Source organism: Neodiprion pinetum, chromosome 5, assembly GCF_021155775.2.
Source record: "Neodiprion pinetum isolate iyNeoPine1 chromosome 5, iyNeoPine1.2, whole genome shotgun sequence".
Lineage (NCBI taxonomy): Eukaryota > Metazoa > Arthropoda > Insecta > Hymenoptera > Diprionidae > Neodiprion > Neodiprion pinetum.
Window position 1 is genome coordinate 8,624,591 of NC_060236.1, and position 23,556 is coordinate 8,648,146.

Sequence of the window (23,556 nt, forward strand, 5' to 3'; positions counted from 1 at the left end):
GTGACGAATGCGTAACACACTGCATATCGGCAAAAAATAGACTTGCATGTAATTTCGATATCTTACATACACGTAGTTATGGCTATTTCCAGTTATCTGTTAAAGTAGGTTGAAAATGGGAAGTTGATAAAAATTTTTAACGATCGTGCTCGCACGTTCGAATACAGAGAATTTATGCCTCAATCGGCTTTACAGTCGTCTCACGGCGATGTGCATTTAAACGAAACGATGATTTCAAAAAAATTCATTTTGCTCTCGCGATCTAATATAAAACTATAAAAAAGGAATTCGGAATTCATTTTTACTTGGCAAGTCAAGATTGTCTGATCAAGGTTGGATGAGAAAGGAAACTTGTTATACGTTTTTCTGTATCATTGGATTTATTAAATTATCGTTATATTTGTAAGATCCGAAGATCTCTTGAAAAGTACGAAAATAAGAAATACTGGAATTATAATCAAAGGCTTAGACATCGATGGTTAGTTTTAAATCGTTTTAAAAATTGTTAAAAATCTGATAGATTCCTTCGATTCAATTTAAGATTGCTTATTTCATTCGGAAGACTATTTAACTGCAAACAAATGGAAACAGATTTACTTTTTTTCTACAATTGGTAATAAATTTATTGTAATATTACCGTTTACTGGTTACGATAGTTTTTCGAATACAACAAACCATCGCATAGAACAAAATCGAATGAATTGTCCACAATGTATTTAGCGATATCGCAACGATATTAAATAAAGAATAGCCAAGTTTACGATATATTTACAGTAATCTTCGCAGCTAACAAATGTAGTAATTATATAAATAGTCAACCTATCTAATATCTCTAATAAGATCAATAAAAAGCATCGATTATTCGACCACAAATTCCTCAAGCCTTCAATTCAAACTGTAGCAAAATGACTGTAATTTTATTTTTGTTAGCGAAAAACGATTCAAGCCAATCTTTTGCAAGCAGCGATGCTCAAAGGCGTCCAAATATAGATAATGGCCGTGGTAACCTAACAAGTACCTAGTTACATATTCCTTTGGATATACCTTTGGACACAATTTTAATGGGTTACAGCTCTGAGACGAGGTAAGTACAAGGTACAAGATTCGAATGAGACATCTGCCTCGTATAATACAAGCTAGATTATACGGGAGTGAGAAACGTAACTTATCTTCGCCATTGTCTCTGGGAGGTCTGCGGTATAACCAACACTCGTACCAATACAACCTCTCGGTTTATTGAGGAGCAATTGATGTGACCTCGATATGGACTGTGATCTTGGCTACCATATCGCCGCCGGCTCTGAGAGTCCGGTAAAAATATGTCCAAATTAAAAATAATCGATATACGGCTGCATTTTTGTTTAGATGGGGTTTTCGACGCGCAGGAACTGAAATCTGAAGTCATTTTCGAGCCGCATGCGCTGAGTGAAATTTTTAGTTCCGGTTACCGCTCAGTCCTCGACTGTTTGCATTTTTCTACTTCCAAAACATTTAACCTGTTTAGTTGCTGGCTTCAACTTCATCGAATGAAATATGACCTGACCATCCTGTGGAGCGGAAAATTCCTCCATGGAATTATGACCTCGTATGTCGGGAACGGAGTCAGATAAGTAAAATGAGAAAAAAGAAATTATGCTTATCGACGGCATTTGGGAGATTTTTGTGACGTAATTTTTTCTTCTTTTAATTTGTTAATCCGACTCCGTTTCAACAATGTTCCGCTCTACACGATGGTCAAGTCATTTTTCATTTACCGACAGCAGTTTATCGGCAAAACGCAGAAAACGTCAAATTTTGCTGTTTTCTCGAAACGCCGGTTATGCAGCTCAAAAATGACGTCAGATTTCAGTTCCTGTGGGTCGAAAATTCCTATACACAAAAATACTCAACTCTAAGGCAAGTCATATTTTCTGGCATTATAATCGGGTTCGACCCTTTCGGTAAAACATTTTTCAACTCAATATTTTGGCCTGAATTTTTGTTACTCGGAAGTTTTCGGAGTCGCTGAGCACGATTCTGAAGTAAGAATTAGATCGTTTCTAAATCCAAGATGGCGGATCCATCGTGGCGGATTTAAGATCGAACAAACTATCAAAATTAGATGATTTTGAAAGGGTTAAACCGCGTTAATCCGGCTGCCATTTGCAATATCTCAAAACAACTGATTTTTCATATTTTTACAGTTAGTCTTCGATCCAACAAATCTGTATTCTCTACTAATTAAAACTGAATCTAGAGGCTTTCTGCCTTTTATCTTTCTTACAACCGCTTCTTGGTTACATTAAGTCAATTTTTATCAATCTCATTTATCTCTGAAAAATTGAAACTGCGATAAATGTACGCGTAAGAATTTCTCGCTTTGAAAATTGATCTGCAACGAGGAAGAAGAACAATAACAACATGAAATAAATCATTGCATTCATTGTTTTATTTTACGTAACACTTCTCGCTGGACGATATGATCCTTAAATACATTGTGGGTGTATAATAATGAGAATGTGATTTGTATACGGAGAGGCAATGAAAACAAGGCCTATAATTTGTCTATGCATATATTTCTACGCGTCGTTGAATGGCTGACTGCAGCGGCGATACTTCATTATCGTCAAATCCAGCCCATCAATCACCGCGAGCAATGCAAAAGGAATAATTAATTTCCACCTACGCATTGTTTAACAATTGCGAGAAAGCAAGTTGACCTAGGATTTTCTATATTTCAAAGTTTAGATTCGTTTTGAATACAGATTTAGTATTTTAACATAAGTCTGTACCTTATAATTAGGCACGGATGACTCATTTTAGTATCGATATTAATAAAAGAGTCGATTATACTGAATAGAAAAGAAAAAAGAAGCGTGTCACGCATTAGTTTTCCTTAGCGATACAAAATTTGAATATTTGCTCAAGTTGAAAATTAATTCAATGACATTCAATGATTTTATTAGCAGTTGCAATGCTTTACAAAGAAAAATCACATTATTCTGTAACAAGTTTAGTATTTTCGCTGTTGATCTCGAAAAAAGTGAATTTTCACATGATTTCAACTTTAGCCTTGAATAACTTTTGAAAGAGTCGAGTTATCATAAAATTATAAGAGAACTTTTTTGTAGAGCATTCAATTTTTTACAAAAACGTGCATCGAACATTCATCTACATTGCCTCATCACTGAGCCACAAAATTCAGAATGAAAGTAAAATTATTTTCTCGTGTTAATCATATCGAAAATGAAAAATGGCATTTAGGAATCAGTAAATATTAACGTTCACGGCTCAAATTTTAACAGGCACCCTATTTTTTCGTCCTACAACTATTGAAAATGTAACTTCGAATAAAATATATTCTTTTTTTTTAACCACCCTGATGTATCTACACTAGGGTGGTCCTTGTTTAGGGTGTTGACGAATTTTTACCGCCTCATCACTGAAATCAATTTCAAATCATTTGAAAAGAGTCGCCAAATTTTTTCAGATTCTTACAGCAAGTCTGAGACAGCCCGCATTGTGATCGAAGTTTCTTATGGAAGTGACACGAGAAAAACTTTTCTTCGCACTATATATTTTATCGTGAAAGTAACAATGTTCCAAAAAATCTGTAACTGCGAGGTTTTAGTCGGCATTAGTGATACTATATGAAAAAAAAATACGCATCATCGTACGAGGCAATCTAGACGAATTGCACTTCCTCTAAATAAATTAAAAAAAGTCAGGTTTCGAGGTTGTGCAATTCGTCTAGATTGCCTGGTACGATGATGTGTATTTTTTCCCAGATAGTAGCACTAATTCTCACCAAAACCTCGCGGTTACAGATTATTTGGAACATTATTACTCTTGCAATAAAATATATACTGAGAAAAAAAGTTTTTCTCATGTCACTTCCATAAGAAACTTCGATCACAATGCGAAGACTATCTTAGATTCGATGTAAAAATCTGAAAAAATTAGGCGATTGTTTCCGAATTATTTGAAGTTGATTTGAGGGATGGTCTGGCAAAAATTCTTCAACACCCTGAATAAGGACCACCTTAATGTACACTATACCTCTGTAGAATAAATTGGATTCAGAGAAACGCGAGAGGCACTGGCGAACAGTTGGCAAACGCCAATTATCTATTTGATCAATCAAGCCGTTATAAAAATGTATGGAACTCAAAGCTAACGTTAGATTCATTAAAAAAAAGGACGGTCAAGATGTATTATGTATATTGTATACACATAGCTATGTTGCATATGCATATTATGTGTGATCGAAGTACGTTATATCTCTGTAGACGTACTTCTGTTAAAGTTACGAAATGTTACTGTGCAATTTTATTTTATTGGGTAATAGTTACCGACCATATTAATTAAAAATTGATAGTGATCATTTAAACATAATAAGCACGGTTCACTATTGCAAAGGAAATTACGCGTGTTTGAAAACGAGAAATTTTTTTACTCAGAAACAGAGTGTCCGTGCTAAGCGAATGGAAATTGTACAAATAAAATCGAAACTTATCAATTTATTCGGCGATTATTTGTCACATGTGTAAAAAAATGTTGCCAAATGATTATTTTACGACTATAACAGAATTATTCTATCAGTAAACTGTAACGTTAAATTTGAATGAAAAGAAATTTGTGAAAGAAATTAACAGTTTATGCAATAATCCCCAAATTTATTTTCATTCCGATGAAAGTAATACGAATTGGGATTTTTTTTGACGTGCTCTACAGAGAAGTCAAATTTGTTTTAAACAGTGAGAAGAAAAAAAGAAAAAAAATTCTTGCCATCTGTATTTAAGTATAAACGCGCGTACTGCAAGTGGACGGAACAAATAATCCCAGGTAAGTATTTGTACCCAAGTATATAATACGTAAAACATAACTGACGCGGTGTTTACGCGTGTGGTTTATCGCTTGCCGCACTCGTAAGGCAGGTATACAGGTATGTAGGTTTGGTTATACAAACCTGTTGAGAGGTATGGATTATAGCTTGCGGTAAAGTTGATAAAGATGTTGAAATTTCCTGGAAATTATCGAGTGCCGCAACGACGCGATTTTCCCTGATCGACGATTCTAACAACTCTACAAGACAGATATTGATTGTAACAAGAGTTTTTTTTGGCGTCATATGTATAATACAACGTAGGCAAGCGCGTTTTTGCATTACTTATAGAAGTATCGTCGATAGTTTCTCACTATTTTTCTAAATCCCGTCGTTTGTATTATACATTCGCGGTAATTTGTCAAAGATATTATTTTAATTCGAATTTTTCTTCTTTATTACCGCGTGAAACGGGATTTGATTTGTTTAAATAATTTCAAACTTCAACATCGAGTCAGCGATGTTATACTCGAGAAGCTGATTTAGAAATAGTGGAAAATCGAGTTCGGGTGCAGCTTAAAAACGAAGTCCAAACTCGTAACGATGCGTTTTTAGGCAAGAATCGTTATTTCGTAACTTTTATAGAAGCCCCTGAGATTCTAAAAACCGTACAAAGAAGCGAAACAGTTCTAAAATATTTTGAAAACTCGACATTTTCAAAGTCGTTTTAAAGTTCGAGGTACTGATTATTCCCTAAGAATCCTTACGTTACCGCCTTTACCGACCGAGTGAACATGTCACCTCTTTTAACGACTATCAAAGCCTTCACATTACTGTTATTTTATAATATTATAAAATAACTATAATAAATATTATAAATAATATTACTGTTAAATTTATAATATAAACATCCGGAAGCTTTTTTCTTTCAAGCCAGATAAAACAACGGTTACTCAATTACAATAATAAATTTTCTGTCATTATTGTGGCGTAAAACAAATATTTCATCTTAGTAAATTCTTGTTTCGTATCGCCATATAGAATTCCCTTACCTGCATGGGACATTTCAGTGATATTGCAGACTTTTGATAATATTAAAAATTAGTGACACTTTACTCGGTCGATAAATTCTGATCGTACAGCATTTTTATGACGTAGCTAACCTCAAATTAGCGATGAGACTAGAAAAACTAGATAAAGAAACGTTTGTTGCTCGGCCGCTACTTGAATTTCCGTTTTTATTTTCTCCCCGAAATTTTCTCCGCTCTTCTTGGATTCGGAAGCAACGCTTCTTTGTGTAAATACGACCCAAAAAAAAAAAAAAACTGCCGCTCCGTCGGCAATGCGAGAAAAGCGTGCAGGTAAGACAAGGTGAGCTTGTCCCGAAGGAAAGCCGAGGTTATGTGTGAGTCTACATATAAATGTGCGTTTGCAAGAGGCGTGTACGTAGGTGTGGCACACAGCGAGAAGGTGAGGTTAAAAATAACTCCTGAAAGCACAACGACCCGCGACCGTTAAGAATGCAGCCCGAACCTTTTTAAAAGCCGTTTAAATCTCCGCCGTTGCAGTTCACCACCTGACCTAACTCACGGCGATGAGAAAGATGAGAAAGATGAGAAAGAAATCTGCAACCCAACGGATTCGTCCGTCGACGCTTTGTACGCACACACACGTATAACGTATGTAACGTGTGTGAAAAAGAAGAAGCGTAGTAAAGAAGAGAGCACACTCGATGCGCGTCAAATTTCAGAACAGCTTCTCAAACTTTTGACGTATTTCGTGATACGATCTTACGTCTCGCTCTTTTTTTTTTTTTTTTTATTTTTAAGCAACGGAGAAAATCAACGACGATGAATTACGATGAATGTGCCAAGCTTTGATAGCGAAAGAGGAACAGAAAGTGACTCAAAATTTTCGACAGAAAGTTATATACTTTTTTATGAAATTATGCTTTCTCAAAGCGTTGGCCTCGTAGATTACGACGTTGACGTATCTACGTGTGCTCAAATATCACGAGGATGAAGTTAGTAACGTTACTGTAACAATTCATGTTTGAGAAAAATTGCTACTTCGCTAACTGAGAAAAATTTCTGTTTGAATATTGTTGGAATTACGAAAAACGAGTCGATCCTTTTTTGGTTATTGCAACGCAAAATCAGTTTTCGAGGTTTACTATACTTTTTTAGTTAAACAAGACTTTAACGTCAATTTATCGTTGCGCGAGCCTTAAATTTTTGCAACGGTTGCAAGAAAATATAGTAACAGTGATCGTAATGAGAAAGAATAGTAACGGATACTAGAATTTCCGGTAACAGCTGGAAAACTAATTTTCATTTCGTATCTAAAACTATATTTTTCGATTGTGGTGAAAAATGGAAATGGTTAAGGACTGAGCGATAACCGGAACCAAAAATTTCTCTCGGTGCATGCTTGAAAATTTTTGAGACTTAGTAACCCATTATAAACAAAATATACGTTAATTTTGATATGTCAACTCCGTGAGTCTTTCTTAAATTGCGCAATAATTATGATTTTCCCACATTTTTATTAGCTCGCTATCTTGTCTGATATCCGTTTGCTTGTCTATTTGGTACAAATCTTGCAATCGATTTCAAACTATCTTCCCGATGAACTTAGAGACTTGAAACTTTAAACATAGCTGAGAACTGAATCACTGTGCAATATTATTTGCTTGTTTGTTCGGTAAAAATTTTGAAATCGATTTAATTTTTTAACCTGAGGCTTCGTTACGTTAACGTCACTAACTTCAGTCCGATCAAATATCCAAGACCACGTATCGCGAACATAAAAAATAAAGAAATAAAGAAATAAAAAAACGTCATATTTTCTACGAAATCGTAATAGTAAATTCGTAGAATTCATGCAATTTTTTTGTTTCTGTGTCAAGTGAAAACGTGTTGGAGTGTTTTTGTTGAGAATTGCATACAGAACAGCGCTGTTAAGCCATCTCTCACATTTGCGATATGCGAACTGAGATATTTGGAGACATGTAAGTCAACGTCCCCCCTCAAAGTTTGAGTTCTTACTAGAAATTATTATACCAGCGTGTATCGCTTGACTCTAACGGGGGTAACGATCGTTTTTCCTGCACGGGTAGCACAAAGGTGGATAAATTGCTAATACGAAAGAAAAAAAGGAAGAGAAAAATCGGGGCAATACTTATGAAATGTTGCAATTTCCTCTTCATGGTATCTAATCTTCGATGACTCGAGAGAGAATAACTGTATATATTATGCAATATGTCCGTCCATCCATCCATCGTGTTTAATTGACTGTCGTTTCTGTAGGTTTGCTAGACTAACGGAGATTTCAACATTGCATTCGTCCAATAACACAACGTTTCACATTTTTCCTCTCGCTATTTTTATAACGACTGGACAAGACGGAGATGATTGACGAGTTGAAAGAAAAGGTGGAGAGAAAAATTCTGTCAAATATACATCGGAGACTTCAGACTATAATGTGTAGCAATGGTGCTTGAATGCAAAATAACGAAACGAGATAAAATCAACTTTTATTCCCCGTTAAAATTCTGAAAACCTCTTTTCAACTCGGTTTCATCGACAAAAGTCACGCATATTAATTTTACTATACCCTTATCCAAACAATTGACGATCTTCGAAAAAAAAAGATATCGAATAAAAACTTTCTCCCATTCCCTCTTCATGTGCGATAGTCCGATAAGGATGAACAGGAATAATTAGTTATTCGCCACTTTTAAAATTGTTTGGAATTCAGCCAAACCACCATAAAATCATCATTCTAAGAGTTTTTGCGAAATTTAGCCAGGCTAACGTTACTACAACTTCAATTGTCGACAAGTATTAACCGCGGTACTCTCACACAGTCGAAACTCCAAAGCACCATTGAATTTCGAATTTGAAATCCTCAATCGCCGTGATTCACGATCGTCGTCCATCCATATTTGACTTTAAAATTGGTTTGTTTTGCGTTAAAAAATGTCTTACCAATTTGTTCCTGTAGTCGTTGGTCGAATGTCCGACATGAGGAGCAGTGACGCTGCGTCGAAAAGGTTTGAGACCACGAGGAGGAACGGTGGTCTGCATTTTAACTTTATACTCGGACTTCCTCTTCTCCAAGACTGTTATTTATACAGTATTTTTACAATCACTATCACTAGAACAATCCTTCTTGCCAACTCTCCTCCCACTTGTTCACGATCATTTAAGGTTCCCACCTCGCGAGAGACGATTACTGACAGAGCACCATGACGACCCCGGACTGCGGAAGCGATATCAATAACGCGTTTGATCGGTAGAATCGCTCGACGAATCGATCGCAGCGGCGATCAATTCGCTCAATTAATTAATCGACTAATTGGAAGGGAGTCGCGTATACGAGACGTAAGACACAAATTATCATCCAGTCTTCGCGTCTCGTACGTAATAAAAGCATTTAACGTATGTAATATGGATGTGTCGTACTTGGCGCATGTTTACGCGTGCATTAACAATATAATTATAGGCCCAGCGTGTTTGTAAACGGAATACCGATTGAACAGCTGAGAGCTGTACAATTCGTACATATTATAACCGTTAGCAGACAACAGGTGAGTATCCATAACAAGTCGTATATAATATGCGCATGTATAACGAGCAGAGTTGGTAAACTGTAACTCAAGTGCGCAGTTGTTGTACCTACGCTCGGGTTTTACTTTACAGTAAGAACTTTACGACAAATTTTGCGGAAAGATAATCGAGGTAAATGTAACAGTTCTCGACACGTTTCTATCCAATTATCGATCATTTGCTTTACAAAATTATAAATTGACGGCAGGTATCGTGAATTTATCGATGACTGAAACCAATTGCTACACTGAGAAAAAATTTCATTTGTTACAGTAACTAGAAAAAATTCAATTTTGTACAAACATGTGCAGCCAAAAATGTTTAATCATTGAGTTCAAGGTCAATAACTGGGACACTCACCTCACTTGTGTTTAAAAAAAAGAACGTAAGTCAACCGAGAACCGGTACGATGATTTTGTATTCATACAATCGATTGACGAGATGCAGGTTAGATCAGTTGCTCGCTATTTTACCCGATCTTCTAAAATGTTAACGAAGAGCTGTTGCGTCAATCTTGAAGTGTTTCAGCGGGTCAACCGACAAACGATTGATTGTGTTTCCCGGAAGCAATTTCGTTTCCTTTACTCCGATTGAATGAATTTAAATTCACAGGTGTGCGGCCGATATTCTACGATTGGAAAACGAACGATCGGTGAGGAAATCGGTATCACGCGATCGGCGAAGAAAAACGCCGATCGTCGGACGGAGCGAAGATAATCCGCAGTGTTTCGGAGCAAAAACATCAGGGTGAACGATAACCGAATGTCACAAATGGCACTGCACTTCACCGTGTAAACGCACCTGGATTTCGGAGCGTCGTAATTCCGCGTCCGGCAGCCGATCTCGAGATCACTTATCGGCGTCGCGACGCCGGCGTCCAATGGGAAAATCGCCGGTGTTTCCGACGAATATCGACAATAAAATGCCTAAGAATATACACGGAGGAAACGACGAAAAGCAGCCGGAGGATCGCAGGAATCCGGCATGGCGTCGCGGCCTGCACTAAACCGACGAGTCGTTTGGGACGAGGTGGGGGCAGACCGAGAACGACGACGACGACCGGAAAGTTGGAAGGGGGCAATATTAGTTCGAGATTAGAATGTCCCGGCTGCAGGCTACCTGCCTTCTCTCAACGTTTGCTTTTCCCTTCCCTCTCTTCGATCGCTTTCTTCAATTCCGCGATCATGTACCGATTGTGAGAGAAATTTTTAGTTCCGGTTACCGCTCAGTCCTTGACTGTTTTCATTCTTTGCCACAATCGAAAAATATACTTTTCCCTGCAGCTTTGCTTCTGACGTACTGGAGGATAACCAGAAATTTTCACCAATGAAAATTACGATCGCCACAATTAAGCTTTCTCACTTGAATTTATAACTCCATTCGCTCCTGACTTTAATAAACCACGTGAATAAGTTTTAAGAATTGACTTGATCCGAGAGGCCATTTTCTCGGATATCAAATTATCTGTTCAGATTTTTTCACATTGATTTATATAATGTATCTCCAACTTCCAACAATCTCCAAGCGTTTATCGTGATTTTCAGTTATTTTCACCGAAATCACCGAAAACGCTGTAAAATCATTGGACATCGATGGAAATCACTTGGTAGGGTAGAAATTAACGAAAGAACACATAACGAAACAGAAATCATAACGGAACGTTAATCAATAAATATCATTTGGCGATTACCGTGAGACTTGCAACGATTTCAACGATTTCCAATGTTTGCAGTGCGATTTTTGTGAAATGTAATTTCGAGTGATCGGTAAAAATTTCCAACAATTTCATTTACCTCAATCGATTTCTCACTGTTCCAAATCATGTTTTTGTCGCTCAAGTGCCTTTGATTTTAAATCAGATTTTCAACCGTTGAATTTATAACTTCATCGAGTAACTTTATCCCAGAGTTCCTCGTCAGTATTGCATTGGTAGCCAGTTCTCGGTTTAATTTTTCATATTTCTTTTAATCTTACTCTATCCGTTACCTCTAACTTGAATTGTATTTTATCTCATCCCCTGCTAAAACCTAAACCTACCATTACACTCCCCACTGTAATCTGCTTTAATTTGTTTGACTTTACCTATTTTAAGTTATTTTTCCTGCACAGAGAGAAATTTTTATTGCCGGTTACCGCTCAGTCCTTAACTATTTTCATTTTTTACCACAATCGAAAAATATAGTTCTAGGTACAAAATCAAAATTAGTTTTCTAGCCGTTATCAGAAATTCTAGTATCCGTTACTATTCTTTCTCATTACGATCACTGTGACTAGATTTTCGCGTAACTGTTGCGAAAATTTAATGCTCGTGCAACAATAAATTGACGTTAAAGCCTTGTTTGATTAAAAAAGTAGAGTAAACCGAACAAACTGATTTTGCGTCGCAGTTATCAAAAAAGGATCGACAATAGCGCAAAATTGTTACGCGTACCTCGTAATTCTAACAATATTCAAACAGTTTTTTTTTAACGATATCTGTTTTACTGAGTTTTTCTATTTACTGTAATTTTATTCCTCAATCATGTACCAATTTTGTGATCACAATCCCCTTTGTAAGACAGGTTTTATAGACTCTACAACTTGTTTCAACATAGATTACTGTCCTACAATTTATCAAATTCGGGAATTTCAATTCGTAACTTTTCTACAAATAATGTTACTTATTACGCAACAATTAACTGGTTAAGTAGGCTCTGGAATAATACTGACGATTCAATTTACAAAGCTGTACAAATCTTGCGACGTTTAAACGTCTATTAAATTTATCGAATGCAACTTTTTATCATTAATCTTCGTTTTTTTTTATTTTTAAGTTCGTCAGCCGAGATAATGTCTTTTATATTTTGTGTACAGTTTCTTTGTGAATGGACAGTTTCGCCCGTTCATCATTATAAATATATAAATAAATAATTATCCTAATAGTAACCTGTGGAGGTCTCTTCGAAATTACAGAAATAAGATATACCAGGATCATAAATAAATGTTTGGAACCGGTTCAAAGTTGTTGAAATTTGGTGGATTGCTTTTATTTCAGACTTCACGAAGTATTCGAATTTTATTCAAGATATTATTATTTACGAACACACCAAGACACTTTTTTTTATCATACCGGTATTGATCATGATTAACAAATATTGAACCGACTACTGAAAAAAGTAAATCTGTTTCAACGACTTTGGACAAAATGTATTCATCTGACCACATTATGCCATCATTGGAGAGAAATCGCTTGAATGAGAAGAATAATAATTTAATTTTGAAGCGATCTAAACTGTAACACCGGTATCTAACATTTTGTTTACAATTCGGGTATTTTATATTTCTTGTATTTTGAAACAAATATTTTTAGAGCTTTCAAAATATGAAACAATTTGGTAAATATCGAATGTACGACTATCGTGCAATAAAATGAATGAGAAAAAATGGATGTTCAACCGTCTAACAGTAGCGATCATTTCGATTATTATTTAAGAATAATATACAGCCATGTTGCTTAAAAGACGCTGGAGGTAACAATTTTTATTAAATTTATACTAAGGAAATCGGAAAAAGATCTGTGAATGCGAATTTGTGAAAATCTCCGGAGTTTCACATCATTTTTATAATTTATCAATTATCCCTGAATAATTAACGTTTAATCTTTACTTCGGATGTATTTGCGTGAAATTGCATTGTTCAATTTTCCGTGCTTATTATCAGTTCGACCGCAGATTCGATAAACATTGATTATGCACTCTGACTTTCACTTTATTTTTAGAATTCATCAATAATCCCTGAGTAATTAACGTTTAATCTTTACTTCAGATGCATTATTCACATTTCAGAAAATTAACCAAATGTAATCGATACAGAATGTACGATGCGATTACACACGTCAAAGCCTAATTTCGTTGTTTTTATGTTACAATCGATATAAGCCAGATTAATTGGTCCAGAAATGAATTTCATTCACAAATGAGATATTTTTAATGCGCGTTGTTTATTGCACATATTTTTTCATTGTTTGTTGTTATTCTTCCCCTCCTACAACCGATCGAAAATCAATATCGTATCCACCGATATCAATGCATCTTCGCGATAAGAAATAGTCCAAAAATTATTTACACACCTGTGATAAGGAAACGAAAACAAATCTTCGGATGCTCAAAGTCAGTCATTATCCGATAACTCCGATGAATTTTCAGACGCAAACTGCAGAAGGAATTGAAAATCTGAAAACTTCTAGATTCCGCGATCGGCTCAAGATTACATGATTCGTTCTCTTCGTTCGATTTTCAGTGTCTATCTGCTAAAGTAATTCGACTTTTTTTCAAACGAAACTCAAAAAAAAAACGCGGCACATTTTTTCTCAAGTGTTCGCTAGCCGGAAACAATTTTTGTCAAGAAACAAATTAAGCTGATAATTTCTCAGCAATAATTTTCGATGCTTAATCCTCCGTCAGTTTTACCCCAACCTTACTGTAAGATTAAAAACTTGCGGAACAAACTAAACTGTCAAACATACTATCAGCGTCTATGTTACTAATTTAATAATAATAAATAGCAATTGAACAAAGCACGGAAATCTTTCATATATTTTCATCATCCCAAATGTGAAAATTTGACGATTGATTTCAGTCTTCGCCGATATGACCGAAACGTTTTGTCGGCTGACTGCCTTCTCGATCGTTATGTTTAACAATTTTTTCACTACGATATCGCAACCTCCGACATAATAAACAGTTTGCTACTTATAGGCATGCAGGTAGAACCTGTAAAGAAACTTAGGTGGAAATAACCGGCTGACACAAAAGCTGGTTTGTAACGAATTTAACGCGGAGACGAACGTCACAGCAGCAGCGGCTCATCAGCACTGTGTAGTTATACGATCTGTTCAAACATATCGTAGTATGAGAAGATCGTCACACGATCCGCCGTTTCACCTACCGCAGTGTTGAACGAAACCCTCTTTTTCTACTTCTCTCTCTCTCTCTCTCTCTCTCTCTCTCTCTCTCTCTCTCTCATTGTCAGCAGCCCATGGCATAATAAATGATATTCTATCTATCTATCTATTCATCTCTCTCTCTTTCTCTCTCTCTCTCTCTCTCTCGCAAATTTAATTGCGGCGCATCGCGTAAATGTACAGGAATGTGTGTTTAATTGTTTAGACCGTGTCGTTGTATCCTTCATACAAATTGTTATTATACATATACATATACGACAACGATTTTTTGGCAAGATTACAAACTTAAAGATATACCTACAGAGTGAATTGTTACCGACTAAACGATCCGGCGTCTGCTACAATTTGACCCGTTCACTTTAGAAATGAAAATATTTACTCAAAACGCTTTTATTTGAACAAAGTAACACTCTTTGAACGATTTTGAGATGTTTTGGACATGTTTCAGAAATTGGGTGTTTTAATTTTTTTTTTTTTCTTACACAAAATTTGCGCTTTTCGCGTAATGTAAGAATTATTGTACAAAATGAACAGCGGCATTAGATTTGTCTGAAAAATTTAGCCCTGTTTCATATACTGGACAATTATTCAACATTTGCAGTGTATCTCGGGAAAATCGTAAAAAAACGAAAATCAAGATTGTACACTTTAGTGTAGAAAAAAGCGAACGAGTTGATGCGCACGCGCTAGAATTAGAGAGCAGTTGTTTACCAGGGCTACCAATCGTCACGAACGTAACCTCAAAAATTTTGACAGCTCTCGCTGGCAGTTGTTTTCGATACGGACAGCTATTTGAATTTTTGAAATTACATTCATCGAATTATAACGCATGCGTAGTGAATTTTGGCAAATGACAGATAATTCGGTCGTTAGAAACTCGACTTGAGAAATTAAAACTGGAGAAACGCAACTTAAGTTGATAAAGTTGAGTTAGGTTAGATTAGATTAGGTTTCTTTTTAGGTTAGGTTTGACTTTTCGTTTTTTTGTTTTTTGAGAAAAAAATCTGCCGTGAATCTTATTTTGATAGATCGGATTAATCGCACCTCATTCTTTTTGTAAATAAAATATCCATAAATTTTCCAAACTTGAATGTTCATCTGATTCTTCAACTTACCAAAAAATTCATTGTGATCTGGAGTATAATTATTTGGAAGAAACAAAATTTGTAAGAAAAAAGTTTCTACTCTTCTGGCTCAAGAGTCAAATCTTTGAGTGATCAAGTACGAATCTAATGAATATGACTGTAATTTTTATGAGGAAAGACACGTTGGATTTTCCGTTTCTTTGAAAGTCAATTAAATGATGTTATTATTTCGTCGATTATAATGAAAATTCGGTACAATGTTGCGAAAGCGAATGTTTAACGATGCTAACATGACGTTAAAAACGTGTTCCAGCAAATTCGTTGAAAATAGTCTTATAAATATAATGAATTATCGTAGTGTAAAATCGAATGAATTTATTATTGCACCAACATCAAATAATCACAACAATTACGTAAGTAATGGTGATACAAAATAGATTTTTATTGTTATAGCTGCGAAGCTGATTTTCATTTCTTACCCAAAACCATATCTTATTCGTTTATGGTAAATAATGAAAATAGTTTAAGGATTGTACAATAGTAACCACTGTTAGTTTAATTTCTCTCATTGTCAGTGTACCATTTGAATAATTCCTGCTCATTTTATCCTTATTCAAGGATTTCAAGAAATTGATCGACCTCTCTAAAAACCTGAATGCCACATGCCGGTGGATGTTAGAATAGTAAAAATTTTATAGGACTTGATTAACGTATTCAAGTATCATCGTATGGATTGATTATTAATTACTCGTTAAACGTCTCGGAGTTCTCAGGCAGCGGTGAATATCGCGTGACTCATACCACTTTATATAAAAGATCAAATGACGTAAAAAACGTGTGCCTTAAATTGAATTCTAAGATTAATAAAGCTACAAGAGCTTTTAAAGGTGGCAATCGATGTAACTTCACCAAAAACGTAATTAAACCAAAATCCGCAATCATTCAATTTCGACATTTTGTAACTCATTTTTAAACAATTTTATGCGTAGACAGAAATATATTGTTCCTTGTTAGAATAACAAGTACATAGTAACAAGCCTCAACGCGACTTCGAAGCCGTTAATATTTAAGACAAAAGATGAGTTCGTAACTGATGATAATAATAAAAAAAAAAAAAAAAAAAAGACACACGAAGGAAGGAATGCAGATATTTTTAGCGGTATTCTTTCAGTCTAATTGTTGTAGAAGAAGAAAATGAGTTCGGTGTCTGAATATTTATTAGGTCAAATTTGTAAAAGCAAAGAGAAACGTGATTTAAATTTTTATAAATTATTATATCGTTTACATTTCCCATACTTGTAACTGTCGTTTTTTTTCTTCAATGTATCGTTGGAATCTTATACTAAATGTCTGATTGAATCCACTAAGAAAATGAATAATTTGGTGATAATAATTAAATAACCTTCGCTATCGCTGGCAGGAAGAAAAACATAAAATAAATATGAACAAACAAATAAATGCTCATCCCAGCGAGTAAAACCATGTAACATAGTCAGCTTGTTTCGTTATTACTTTAATTTGATAGAATCCTCTGCCGAGTATTGAAAGAAAGTCATTAATCTTTCAGCGAAAATACTAAAATCGGTTTGAGTCACTAATTATTTTGAAACGGGAATCATGAAAATCCGTCAACAAATCTTTTCCGACAATATGTGTTTTACAACTGATGTATAATGCGATATTGTGAAAGAGTCAATAATTTGAAACGAGAAAATTGCGATTAACGAGACTGATGTTAAATATATTAAATTGTAATTTATTATTAGATTTTTAATTGAGGTAAACTGCTCCTCTTGATAAAGCAAGTTATCCTGAGAAAAATAGCGATTGGTAATTCCTTCAAAGATGTTTAAAAAATTAAAACCTCGAAATTCCTTTTATTCGCATTTTAAAATTATTCGTTTACAGGATAAGTTGTATTACAACACTTCAGGAAATTAAAAGTGTGCTAATACGTAACTTGGAAATTTGTTTCTTCGACAAGATTTTCGTCTAATTTTTCAGTCGATTCATGGTGATTTCGATTGAAAATATTGCTCGTTGTTAGACTTACAATTAATACATTTATCGATACTATTGCTATAGACTTGGAATTGTTGTTATACACCTGCGCACAGGCAGCAGCAGTATGTCAACCAACGATATAAGGTCAGTGTCGTTTGTGCACAATCGCTTTGCGTAACGACGCATCGAGCGGTGTGCAATAATAATATACCAACAATAAGGACCATGCACACACAATTATTTTCGCATTAGCTGCTGCTTCGCTGGAGTCGCAATATTGCATAAAAACTAAACTTAATTACGAGATAGAAAAACTACCATTTTATACATCTAGTTCACAGTATTTTTGTTCCAATTTATTAGTAATTATTCAGTTCGAGTCAAACGTTGCGAGTTTATAATCTTCAATATGAGATTCAAATTTGTAGATTATAGAGCGAAGCGAACACGGATCGTAGTTTTGAATCAATTATCGAAAAATATAACTTGCGTTTTGAAAATTCTTTCAATTTGTTTCAAAGTTGCGAGCTCCTAAAGTCATCTCAATTTTTACGACTAATTTACAATAATAATTACACGCTTTAGATGTAATTTTCGCTACAACAATTCGGTTTACAAACAAAGCAGATCGACAATAATTAAAGATCGTCGGAGACTCGGCATCTCAATTTTTGATATCAGTAGATTTTACAATTAGAGAGAAAAGTACCGAGAGTGAATTTGATGATTATAAAGTTTCCGGGTAGATTTAAATTTCGTATCTGAAAATCTGTACAATAGTGTTTCAAAATTCATTGCTAATTAAGAGAAAGTGAGAGAGAGAGAGAGAGAAAAAAGTTCGAAATCTTTACGCCAAGGTTTAATCAAATTTAACAATAACCATTAATTTGCTGAACTTTGCTATCCCAATTAACGGAACAACAACGCGACGTCAAGTCTCCGTTTCCAATATCCAACAGCTAAAATGATGGGTTTATACTTTTTCTTTCCAAACATTACGTGAGTATGTATGACATACAGGCATAATTTATAACCGTCGATGACGGTGAAATGACAACGTTACACGATGTTTATACTGTACGATAGGCATCGCGGGTCCGTTATACGCGTAATACGAATAAGACACACGTGTGTGTGTGGCATGTGTGAGGGTAAAAAGTGCAGGGATGTAGGTAAACTCGCCGCATATTACACACGTTACACTTTCACGTGCAGTTTACAAGGCACTTGATACGCTGTCGAAGCTCGCTATGCTTGCGCAATTCGAGTGAATTATGTCACTGTGCCGTGAACCCGATACCGGAACTCAAATTCCCTTCAACACATGTTTTTTAGATATCTCGACGTTTTTGCCTACTTTGTATTCCTCGTAACGCAGCTGTTCGCTTGGCTTGATTTTTATGCACTGAGTACTAATTCGCACGTTGCCTGCTAATTCACAACGCTCGGAATTGTCGTTTGCTTCGATTTTTACAAGCGTATTTACAGTGCGAACGAAAATAAGGAAGGAAATTGAAAAATGGAGGGAGAACAACGAAACGAATGAAATTCATTTTTACTACGCGTTTCAAAGCCATCTACATACCGGGACAATCTGTTGAAACTTTAAAATCAACCGCGCGTGCGCCAAATAATTCGATCTCATTGGTCGGCGAAATCCTCCCGCGGCGATATTCTTGTCTGCGATGCAGGCGGGCCAACCTACGCAAAATGTCGACGTTTGAATTTTCAAAGAGCGTAAGCATAAATTCCGACCGTTCTTTGAAGGATCAACTTTCCGACCCGATAACAAATGCTTTCCAAACCTTTCCGAGTCACCACCTCAATTATTTGATATTCTAACCTCGAAAATTCGTATCAACTACGTCGCCGGCAGAAACAGTTTGACAGCTGAAAACTCGGGATGGCCAGCCTGCGCGAACAGCCGATAAAACTCGCGCATGCGCGGTTGATTTTTAAGTTTCAAGAGATTGTCCCGGTATATATATATATGTGTGTATAAATTTTAATAGTAATGAATTGTCAGTCCTTGGATCGACGAACGTTAATGTTGAGAGTTAGAATGGGAAAAGTTAGAATTAAATAAACAAATCTCATGTACCGGGCCTTAATCTCAGTATTTTGATCGTTTGATCGTAATCGTGGTAAAGAATATGTTCTAGAACCAAGACCCAGGAGTTACGAACATCTGCTACCGAAAAATTTTAGATAATTCGTTTTTATCGTCCGTTTATTCTAGACCCTTTCGAAATTCAAATAACACGAGATTTGTTTTATGCTTTGTAAATTTCAACAAGGACGATTCATTCGATTTAATACCCAGGCGTGTAAAATATCAGTTCATTCTGTTTCTTTCATTTTATGTATACGCACTTCAGGAGCATTATGCAAGGCTTGTTCGAAAGTTACACACAGCGTCGTTTATATTAATGGTGTAATAATGAAGAACGAAAAAATATTCTGGGATATAAATTGCTTCCTATTGTCCGACTGTCAAGGGATCCTTTGCTGCATTATTGCAATTGACTGCGGTAATATTAATACATTTCACTGCAACGCAGTGCAGCTCGAAATGTCAATGCTAAGGATTGGTCGGCATGTCGCACGCGTCATCCAACCATGTTGAAATTCAACTAGAAAAAAACGGACGGTTAGCCACTTACCCATCAGTTTGGGTGTGAATTCGAAATAAGTACGATTTCAAAAGATTTCACAGTATTTTTCAACGATTTCAGAGAATCCAAAATATTTCAAATAAGAATTCAGAGATATTCAAAGATTTTATAATATTTTTCCAAGATTTCAAAAAACCTGAAGAGATTTCATATGTGATTTGAAGGGTTGAAAGGATTCAAAGATTTTAGATGATTTTATAAGGTTTTACAAGATTTTTATCGGATTTCAAAAAATTTTCAAAGATTTTGTGAGATTTCACGGATATCACGCGAGTTCGAAGATTTCAGAAATTTCTCATGATTTTACAAGATTTTAAGGTAATTCAAAAGGTTTTATAGATTCCATGTGTTTTGCAGATTTCAGAGACTTTAGACGACTTGAGATATTACGAATAATTTCATAAGATTCCATGCGTGGTAAAGGCCAGATTTCAAGTGTGGTAAACCCCTGAGAGACGAACAATTAAACAAGAATCGATATCTCTCGATATCCGAAGAAAAGGTACGAGTACCAAATAATTGAAACGTATCGTTGGTGCCAATTTCGAAAATTTCGAAGATACTTTGACCGGGTATGTCCAGTTCGTCCAAACGAAACGAACCTTCGAAGTGATCGCTAACAAAATTTCGAAAGTATCTCTGAATCCGAGTATAAAAAACCACGCGAAAAAAGTTTCGAAACGGAGAAAATTTCCGCGGTCTGAATGCCAAGCAGGGATTTTTATAACGCTCGTATAAAATTTATCGCCGGTTGTGTGTCTGGGTAAACGGATGGGAATTAAACGCGACTCTATAAAGAGGCAAGAGGCAAGAGGCAAGAGGTAAAAAACGTGGTGAGTAACCTGGAGTAGGTTGTAATGGTTCAGGCACGGGAGACAATGGCCTGGATTGTACCTTGACCCGGCTACGAAGTCCTCGAAAGACATTGCGTCCATTTTTCACGTTCATTATACGAACCAGAAAATTATATGCCTGCCTGCCTGCCTACCTGCCTGCCCACTTGTCATCCGAACCAAGCTTCGTTGGGTTCGTTTTTTCCGCTGATGTACGCCTGTGACTCTTATCACATACGCACGTTACTCATGACGCTGTACGGAATTGTGAATACCTAGCTTTGTCAGAGATTTTTCATAAACGGGATGGAAAAAGAGAATTGAAACAGTGGGCATTGTCGTTATTATACACTTGGTTTAATCAAGCGAGAAATGCTTCAATATCGGTGAAGAGGAGAGTAAAACTCTGAGAAAAATACCTAGATTTTTAATTACGAAGAAGAGACAAATTTTGATCAAATTCTCTTTCGCATTTTATATTTGAATGCAAATCGTTTTACGAAAAGATTTTTGATTTGAAGATCTGCGACAACGTTTAGGTATCTGGTTAAGGAAATGTCCGAGTCTCGAAATTATTTTTACCAGATTTTCAATTGTTTTTGTTTCAGATTCCCAAGTTTCAACATAATCATGTTGCGGAATGTTTCAGCATCATTTTGTCTCATAATGTACTCGGAAAATCGTAAAATTTACGAAGCGATCGGCACAAGTGTACGATAGTTCCGCTACGCTGTGACTCGGGAGCTTTTTTATAACTGGGCCGCAATTACTTCAGAACGGGTAAATCCGATCAGCTTGAAATTTCGAGTATCGTTTCGTGTCGTTACGAACTAGGCTTCTGTGCGACGGACTTTTGATCCATCGTTCCGTTTCTAAAATACAAGTAAAAATGTTACTTTAAATCAAGAGATCGGTAAAGTAAAAAACTTTAAAGCTCTGCCAAATTTCAACGTATCAAAAATCCCTCGCACAGAATCCTGAAGTCTACCTTGACCACCAAAATAATTCCAAGATTTTTATTTTCATACACACCGATCGGCTTGGATTGTAATCACAGATTTGACCACACTTTGTCGGTGATCGGTACTTTAGTGGCTGCGGAAGTCAAAATTTTGCTGCTACAGCGACGCTTTTTTTCAAATAGACCCAGATATTGTACAATTGAAATCCGTATTTTTAATATTTGTGGAGCTCAATACTTACGATACCGCTCACTGAATCGATGGCATGATCTACGAAGCTGAATAGCAAAAACTATCAAACGCAGAACGGATCCGAAGTCAACTATAAAAGTCGATGAAATCCTGGATATCGATGCATTCCGCTATGTCAGAGAATTTCGCAATACGTATCATTTCTAACGTCTCCATTCCCGTTTCTCTGCATCATCGATGTAGCTAAATTGTATTATTTGAATGGATCGTAATCGGTAATCGAAGCGTAACCGTCGATTGGGTCGAAGCGTGGCTAATCTTACCGATGTAGCACACGACCAAGCCTCAACACAGCTTTCCATCATTGTTGGTACATACGTAACTCGGTATAATTAACAGGTGTCGGAATCGACGATCGTGCCCCTAATAGCCTCGCAATTACAGTTATTAAACCTTCTGTTCTAGCTCGACGAATGCTCGAACCATCGCACGCACCTGACGATCGGCTTTCTTGTATCATACTAAGTGTTCTTTGATTGTTCGATCGCCTTTAGCAAGATCGTGCGATTTAAAATACCTGTTACATGTAATTAGTGCGGATATGGGTATCTATCTGCCGGATGAGGGCAATATTGTGATATGGAATGGAAGGTATAATAACACAGCCGGGTTAATACAGGTGTCGTGGATTGGATTGACTCTGACTATTATTTATTTACGAAATTACCAACTCGCCACAATAATTTAACGCCACTACTTACAATAAGCCAAAGTTCTTGAACACGACTTACCTGAGATGATCCCGAATTTTTGCTCTTTTGGTTGAGCTGGTATTGAGAGGAGATGAGCTTTTGAAATAAAAGTTATCACTCTACGATGGCTCATTTTATTCGGAAGTTACAAGCTCGCTGCAACCAATTGTGCTTTTTTTCAGTCGACAATTCAATATTGTTACCGGTCGGTTGTAATCGATATCGATGCAAAGTTATAACGTTCAAAATTCACCGATGTCAGAATGGTGAAAAAAAAAATAAATAAATATTCCAGTGAATTTGTAGAAAATATTCTTCTGCATTAAAACGAACAGACGTTGAATGGAATCAAACGAATCTACTACATTTTTAATAATTTTCACACCAACTTGAAATCAAACATGAATATCTAAAATTTCATTTATTGAAGAGATCTTCGAAGCTCAAGATGGAGAAATTTTTTAAACATTCAATGCATTTTTATCTTTTAATAAAATGAATAAAGAAGTATCGAGTTTTGGCCAACGAACCTCTTTGAAGAGAAGCAAAAAAATTACTCCGAATCAATCTGAATTCTTAAGTTTTCAGTATCATAAAGTAATAGACCATCGAGAAGAGTATATTCTTCTCCTTTTTTAGTAAGAAAGAAAAATTAGTTACCGCAAGTATGAACCTATTGATTGATTCATTTGTGATC

The 23,556-nt window shown here is 35.8% G+C and overlaps 1 protein-coding gene across 6 annotated transcripts in view; it reads right to left on the minus strand.

The window, feature by feature from the left end:
- Nucleotides 1-23,556, minus strand: part of Sarm (sterile alpha and armadillo motif) — a 184,499-nt gene that overhangs the window by 131,295 nt on the left and 29,648 nt on the right. The window contains exons 1-2 of one of the 6 annotated variants that reach the window (XM_046629753.2): nt 10,216-10,404; nt 8,794-9,067 (exon numbers count right to left, since the gene is read on the minus strand). The exons of 3 other annotated variants lie outside the window; for them this stretch is intronic. In XM_046629753.2, the coding sequence (XP_046485709.1) occupies nt 8,794-8,892 (99 nt within the window). In that variant the 5' untranslated portion in view covers nt 8,893-9,067; nt 10,216-10,404. Of the gene's footprint in view, nt 1-8,793; nt 9,068-9,774; nt 10,082-10,215; nt 10,405-23,556 lie in introns of those variants that run through there. 2 more of the 6 variants (XM_046629752.2, XM_046629750.2) reach the window with 2 other exon arrangements.